This window comes from Agelaius tricolor, unplaced genomic scaffold (genome assembly GCF_023055355.1).
Source record: "Agelaius tricolor isolate 1412-34295 unplaced genomic scaffold, bAgeTri1.0.p SCAF_3, whole genome shotgun sequence".
Taxonomy (NCBI): Eukaryota; Metazoa; Chordata; class Aves; order Passeriformes; family Icteridae; genus Agelaius; species Agelaius tricolor.
In genome coordinates this window covers 10873865-10881748 of record NW_027269263.1, presented here as the reverse complement: position 1 = coordinate 10881748, position 7884 = coordinate 10873865, and the positions used below count along the sequence as shown (strand labels likewise).

At 41.2% G+C, this 7884-nt stretch overlaps 1 protein-coding gene across 1 annotated transcript; it reads right to left on the bottom strand.

Annotated features, from left to right (window-relative positions):
* Window positions 1–1410: 1410 nt before the first annotated feature.
* On the bottom strand, window positions 1411–7665 carry STMP1 (short transmembrane mitochondrial protein 1). The gene is made up of 3 exons (XM_071422455.1): window positions 7509–7665; window positions 4356–4409; window positions 1411–1873 (listed from the first exon to the last, which is right to left on the bottom strand). The coding sequence occupies exons 1-3, from the start codon at window positions 7521–7523 to the stop codon at window positions 1793–1795; spliced, it is 150 nt and encodes a 49-aa protein (XP_071278556.1). The 5' UTR covers window positions 7524–7665; the 3' UTR covers window positions 1411–1792.
* Between the last annotated feature and the right edge of the window lie 219 nt (window positions 7666–7884).

The following is a 7884-nucleotide window of genomic DNA, read 5'->3' as shown; positions in this document are numbered from 1 at the left end:
CGTGCAGCACTATCACTCTAGGGAAACACTTTTGGGCATGGAAGAAAATCCTTTCAGTCAGGTCTGAAGTCTGAAGGTAATGGAAATCTCTCTGGGTATCTTCCATACATGCTGCTACCACAGGACTTCTGATAGCTGGGTTCAGGTGGTACAACCATTTCTCCCTGTCAGAGTTTCTTGGAGTGTTTCCTGTGGAGAATATTGGTTGTATCACTACTAAGATTGTCTGACTTGAGTTGTCTTTAAACTTCTCAAATAATCCTCTAAAAAAGACTGAAAGCTTTTATGTCAGCTACACATTTCAGAGCAGAGGTGAAAAGAAGGATTTAAAATTACAGATGAAATATTCCTTATATATATTTATATTATAAATATATATAGAAGATATATGGAACTTCTTCTATATATATTCTTGAAGAAGAAGAAGGAGAATCTTTGTCTCAGGGATACTTTCCTCTGTTTCAGGAATGCATTGTGGAAGAACTCTGTCACCACCAAACTCTGGTGAATGATGCAAGTGTTTGGCGTATGGTACTCTGTAAATGTGTCTTTACTGATCCAGTGAGAACCCCTGAACTTGGGAGCCCACTCAGATATATCAAAAATTAAAGGCTTTGGGGTAGAGAGTGAAAATTACAATGGGTACATAGAGTACTGTACTTTAAAGCTTTGACACTATGTTTATATCAAACAGCACATTTCACTGACAAAGCAAGACAATTAGTGCCCAGAGCCTGGGTTCTTTTCCTTTTGAGTGCCCCTAGACCTGTCTAATGGACTGAACACCCATTAGAGATCAAAGCACATCTTCTGATTTAGTCTCTTCTGAGAGGAAAACAGACCATGTGCTCCATGTGGGTGTCCTATGATGCAAATGAAAACATAGTGAAAGGACAAACCACTTTGAAGGCACAATCCTGATCCTAATTAAAACATTAATGGAGAAGCACTCTAGGTATGCTTTAATCTAGAGCCTGAACAAATGGAGGTCATTCTCTGTGCTTGTCTGTAGCACTTCATCACCAAGCATTCTCAATAAGAGCATGAACGCCTTCCTGGCACTCTTCTGTGTTCTTCATGTCCTGCAAAAAACTGTCAAGGGCACTCTGTCATTGAAACCATGTCACAGAGTTGATAGACCTCTTCCATTTTAAGGGAAAAAAAAATTGATAGATCCTTGAATTAATAAAATTGACATCTCTTCAAATCGTTGCAACTTTTTTTTTCAGAATTTATAACAGGATTTTTGCAGAATTATGGTTTCAAGCAGAAGACAAGAGTTTTACAATGGATATGTGTTTTCTTACACACCAGGGGTTTTAAAGGCTGCTTTTTTTGCTTTGCTTGTGTGTGTGGCTTAAGGACAGTGAATAACCACTGCTCACAACAAATGACAAGAAACTCTGAAAGTTACTTCTTGATGCATTTAATTTCTTTTGTGCTGTTCTAAGAGCTAAGATATTATCAAGTGTGAGGTTACAATTGTAACAGGACCAAAAGCACTCCAGTTGAATCAGGTAAAAACAGGTTACAAAATATTAGGAAAAGAAATACTGAAAAATACAAATGATATCATCCAGTCACGCATCAGTTGTAAATCCAAATTCTGAAACCCTTGAAAACCAGTCCCAGGAAAAGTTCACAGCCACCCTTTCAAAAGGATATTCCAGTTCTAGGAGACTAAGAGTGGAGCAACCTCCCATGCCAACCCTCTACTTGACCTTTGCTGCCTGAAAGGTAAAAATTGCATCCTTGCTGCACACACAGAGTTGACCTGGGGAACATTTCTCTTTCAGGACTTGTCATTAGGAGGTTTCTTCTTGGCTTCCACATCCTTCTTAAAATCTTCCAGCTTCTTTGCAATGTTAGGAATCTTTAAAGACAAAACAAAACAATCAATCCCCACACTACAAAAAATCTATGGCTATGTGAGTTTCATCAGGAAAGACAATAACATACACAAAGCAAGAAATTCCATAAAGTTTAAACTGGTTTTTAAAAGATATTTCCAGTATCTGTTACCTTGCACAGAGATTAAATCTAAGCAGTATCAGGCAAACAGCAGATGAGAGCACCTCACATGAGGCTTCAGGAAATACTTAGATTATTAAAGCTATAAGTCAGTTGTGATGGGAACAGGAGGAAGGAAAAGGATCACCTAACAGGAAATTTAGCATGACCAGTCTGGCTTCCTGACTGAAAGAAGACAAACTCCCAAGAATAAGCAGATTTAAACACTGATGCACAGGCTTTCAAAGGGGAAATTAGATTGCACTATACTGGTCATGTCCCAAGAGAAAAGAGACCTTCAAGAGCACCAAATATGTTCTCAAGAAATTTATTAAGAAATATTTCTCCTGGTTCATCTTGTGGGAAACCAAATTCCTCACTGGGGAATTCTACTGCATTGCAAATTGGCACCCTTTTGCAGTTTCACACTTGAATGAAAATTCAATTTACTGCTTGTGAGCTCCAAATCTTCAGCTTTCTCTTACAAATAAAATAATTTTGATAAAAGAATCCAACAGTAAATTTTGATCACTTGAAAGGGAAAAAAAGCTGAAGCTCTTAACAGCAAAGAAAAAATTATGACTAGCTAAAACTGGGGAGTGGTAATGTACAATTTTACAAAGTAATGTATGATTAAAACAAAATTAAAGCAAATTTTCCACTCTTAGCTGTGAAAAAAAAAAATCCTGGGTTTTCACTTCATATGCAACCTGACCACAGAGCAGAAGTTAATCCAAACAGAATGCTGTTCTCTTATTGAATAGTCTGAGGCTCACAGAACTGGTAAGAAGCTCCTCTCACCTTCCTTTTCAGAATGAAGCTCTGTCTGAGAAAATGAAATTAAGAGCCCAGCCTGTAACATGCCTGACATTTAAACTAAACCAAGAGAACTCCACCACTGTCAGCAGAACCCTCCATGTACTTATTACTAAGCACACTGTGTGTACAGCTGCAGAATTAGGACCTCATTATGACAAGCTTATATTAAATGTCACCTCAAACCAATCATCCTTAACACCAGCAGTAAAATTTCCATGTTCATGCTGCAAATCAGTGTTGCATTTCCAGGGAACTTCTTCCAGCAAATCAAAAGCCTGAGTCCCCCTCTTGTGGCAAAACTTTATCAGTGCTGCCAGAAAAGCACCATTCAATGTTTGTGATACATATTGATACATCCAAATATATTGTTATGACTACATTTTTGTAACACTGTAAAACCTGTATTGGACAGAAGCAGCCTTTCATTAGTCCTTTAACTGGACTGACTGACAGGAAAAATCACCAAAGTTTGTGCATAAACAAAGAACAAAATGTAAGATTTTTTTCTTAAGCAAGATGATTTCAATACTGAAGATGAGAGGAAAGCAAAACATAAAAAAATTTGGTTTTTTTTTTTTATTATGGCTAATACAGATTGCCTAAGAATTTAAAAATTTTTATATGTTAAATGTTATTAACTCCTCTAGCCAGTAAATAAAGTGGCACTGCTCTTACAAGGGATTCTGCTGACTAGGCAGAAAGTAAAAGCATTTTTTGAAGGCTCAGCTTGAAATCTTTTTCCTCTGCCCTCTCACATTGAAAACTGTTAACTGAGAACTGAAAGAACAAAGTTCTCTTTCTTTTCTCACTGTGAGAAAAGGAGGAAATAAAAATTGCAGGTCAATACACTTCTTGAAGTAGGAGAAAATATCACATTTACAAGAAAAGCTGGCAAAACTTATTTTCATTATAGGTCCAGAAGAAAAACATTTCACAGGCTTTGAGGATTTCTATTAACAGTTATACTATGAGGAGAACACTGTAAGAAGACAGGCTGAGACAGGAAACCAGTATTTAGTGCTGGTAAAATCCATGAGCAATTGATAAACTTTTCTGTTTCTCCTGTCTGCCTGTGGAAGGCTGGGCTCTAGGACTGAACAGAAGTTTAGGCTTTAAGCACTCCACTACCACAGATGATGTTTTGGTTACACTTTTTTTTTTTTTTTCAATTAAGGTTGGAAGAGTCCTACAAGATCACAGAGTCCAACCTTTGAACAATCAGCACTTTGTTAACTAGACCAGAACATTAAGTGCCATGTCCAGTCATTCCTTTAACACCTCCAGGGATGGTGACTCCCTGGATGACTTCCCTGTGCAGCCTGTTCCAATGGCTGACCACTCTTTCAGTGAGGTAATTCTTTCTGAAGAAGTCTCAGTTCTCCTGTAACTCATGTGAGCATGATCTGCATTCTGTTCACATAATATGAACCATCAAAATAAAGACTGATTAAATTCTAATTGAGGGAAAACAGTCATTTATTTTCAGTTCAGGACAGGTGTACCTCTGAGAACAGCCAGATACTCACATCATAGTTCTGAGCCAGATACATCCCAACCACGTTGCCAAGAGTAAAACCAAGCTAAAAAGAAAGAAAGGGAGAAGAGTTAACATCCTTGCATCAAAAGCTTATTGGCTAAAATAAAGAAAAAGGGATATTTCAAGTTCTTTCATGAGTTTTCACTCCACTCCTATGTAATTTCTCATCTTTCATCCAGAGAGGTGCAATTTTCCCCATCTTCCTCACCAGAAACACCCTGCCATCATTTCCAAAATAGCACACAGTTTTGTTATTCAATCCACATCCCCAAGACTATTTGGATCAAGCTGTGTTCATCCTTGTAAGGTTCTCTGCACACCCACAAAGGCAGTAACTCCTAAAAAAATAGGGGAGACAGCAGCAGGGACCTACACATCACAGAACTCTTGGTCCATGATGGGAAAGCCTAAAGCAATACCCCCAGTGCTCCGTGTTGGAAAGGGACATACATGTCTTAGGAAAAAAAACCCCAAAACTTCACAACATGAACTTAAACTGATGTAAACCTGCTTCTTCTCTTCTGCAGCAACAGCTGGGCATCTTCCAGACAAACCCTTCTGACCCCAACAGATTAGTTCTCAGCCAAATCCACTCTGATCTAGGGGCTCCTCCAAGGCAGTACAGTTGGCTGGAAGCTGGGCACAACCTGTTCTGACAACTGTGCAAACTTATAGCTGATGAAGGGAGTCCATAAAAATGCACCCTGGAAGCAGAGCAAGAGTAAAACACAAGCACAGTTTCTGGCCCAGACCCTGTCTGCCAGCTGAGGAAAATCCTCAAGCATAAGAACAATTCTAGAGTGAAAAAAATTCCTCTCTCCAAAGGCAGGTGATGAGACTTTCATTCAGCAACTGCTAAATATCCTACATTTTATTTCTGTTGTTACACTTCAAAAAAAGCCTGCCCTATACCATGAAATCTCTTTTAACTATTTTGAAAGGGGGCACTACTAATATTGTGCTTTCATCCATTGTTAGTAGACAAATCACTCTTTGTGATTTGTTCTATTTTAAAAAATTGTTATTGCTCAGGGTCACTGCTGTCAAAATAAGACTATTTTAAGAAAAATAAAACCACAGTCCACAAAACAACTTTGCCAGCATTTACTGACCAGACATCTTTTCCAGGCCCAAAGCAGCACTGCTCTTCTTTTCTGTGATCCACATTCCAAAAGCAGCACTGGTGAAAATCTATCTATAGAAAACTAAAATTGGCTGAGAGCTATCACATGAACTCTGACTGTAAATTACTTCAGTATTTTCTTAAACCCATTTTTTGTCTTATTACTTATATTTATTATATCCTTATATTCCAATAATTATTTTTTTAAACTTAGCTTTAACAATTTAGGAAGAATTAGTCCTGTGTGTACTGTCCTGCTTATCATATGCTCTTGTAGTTTCAATTATCAGCTAAGTAGGTACTGTGGGAGATACTGACAAATAATGCACTGATGAAAACCAGACCTGTGGTTCCTCTTAATTCAGAGTATCACTCTAGAAGAGGAGAATTTCCTGTATCTGTAGCAGTCTGGGAAGCCACCTGGAAGCACAAACCAGATCCTTGTTTATTAGCAGTGTTCTAGGCTTTTAACCCAGAACCTCTTCAATATATGTCATATTCTGTTGAGAGACAACCCTTACTCAGTAGAGATAGTACTGAGATTAGTACTCCCTTAAAGTGTACTCCTTTATTGGAAAGTCCAGCACTGCATCCACCCAGTTAGATTTATTTTTAGACCTGACAATTCCAACAGTGGGGAAAAAAAAAATCACTACTTAAAACTTCAATTATATGGAAAGCAAAACACATAGCCAATGAAGATGTGCATATTCACTAAAAACAACAGGACTGATGAGGGTTCAGGGTCTTCCAGTTTCCACCCAGAATTTCGAGGTGCTTTGTAAACAAATGGCTTATTTAAAGCTTAACTCTGGACTGCAAAAACACAAGGTTTGTGAGATTATTCCTTTATCTCTCTGCTACAGCCCTAACCAGGGAGAGCAAGAGTCAAACATCCAAACTACACCCAAGCAGGGAAGAAACCCAGAATTAGTATATCTTTTGTCTAATGGTCATGCACTAATGAGAAGTTGTAATTATAAAGTATTTTCATCTAGAAAAAAACCAAACCAAAAAAAAAAAAAACCGACAACAAAAAAATCCCCATTAGAAGAAAGCAGTAGAGCTGATAAACACAGAAACTTTGAGAGAGGCTAACCATATTTAGCCTTACTGAAGGTTTCCATTGGGGTGCAGAGGGGATTATAAACAGCTACAGAAATGACTGAGGCTTTCATACTTGTTATTATGAAGCTGGGATGAGAAATAGGCCTCATTTATTTATTTATTATATAAAAACAGGCAAGACTATCCCAATTTACAACAGGCCATCATTTCTTGCTCTGTATCACTTGCTATGAAACTCACTGGCCTGCTGCATTATCTCACCCCAAAGCAAGATGAAGTCTAATATTCAGTCTAATAATTCTGCTGTTCTTCGGGGCAGTAATGAAACACGATCCCTCGCTTTAATTTCCATATATAAAAACCCACATCTCCAGCGGTACACTTTTAAGGGTGTACAAAACGGCATAGGCTGCTCTCACTATGAAGGAGAGAGGCATTTATGCTTACACAAAGAAATTTGAGCAGCAAGGAGAGCATCACCGTGAGCAAGCAGAATCTCCAAGGCAAATTAAGAGCACGGCTTGGAGGAAAAACAAGCGGTGCAACTCCATTTTCAGAGCAGCTTTACGGCACCGTTCTGCGAGAACAAGGGGGACGGGGGGGGAAGGAGGAGGAGAAGGGAAGCCGCCCAAGGATGGGGCGCTGCCGGGGAGCCAACACCGGGCGCAGCCGCCCCGGTGACAGGGGCCGCGGGGTGGCCGGACACGGGGCCGTGCTGTGGCCGGACACGGGGCCCCTGGGTGGCCACACAAGGGGCCGTGCTGTGGCCGGACACGGAGCCCCTGCGTGGCCGGACACGGGGCCGTGCTGTGGCCGGACACGGAGCCCCTGGGTGGCCACACAAGGGGCCGTGCTGTGGCCGGACACCGCGCCCTTTCCCCTCAGCCGGGCAGCGGCCCCGCCGTGCCATGACGGCAGCGCGGCGCCGCGCCTCAGAGCCCAGAGCCTTACCAAGAACTGCAGCATGGTGCCCGCTGCCCGCGCTGCCGCCCCGCCCGACAGCCGGGGAAGTGAGGCGGGCGGCGGCTGCTCCCCTTCCGGGCCCGCCCTCGCCGCTATGGACTGGGGAAGGCTCCGGCCCGGCCTCCGGCCCGGCCCCGCCGCGCCCCGGCCTGAGGGGGAGCCGCGACCGCGCCATTCGCGGCCCCTCCTGAGGGGCTGCGGGGGGGTGCCGAGCGGTGCCTGTTTGGTTTTAGTTTGGTTTTGGGTTTTTTTTTTTTTGTTTAGGTTGCATGAGTAGTTGTTCTTTGTGAATCACTTTGGGTTCATTAATTCATTGGGATTTGGGCAGTAAATCTCAGTTAGGAAGAATTCTCTAGCTGCGAGT

Excerpts from the sequence above, each read along its gene's own strand:
- STMP1 (XM_071422455.1), bottom strand. Across the intron at positions 1,874-4,355 it reads ATCTGGCTCAGAACTATGAT|ATTCCTAACATTGCAAAGAA; the intron begins GTGAGTATCTGG and ends TTGTCTTTAAAG.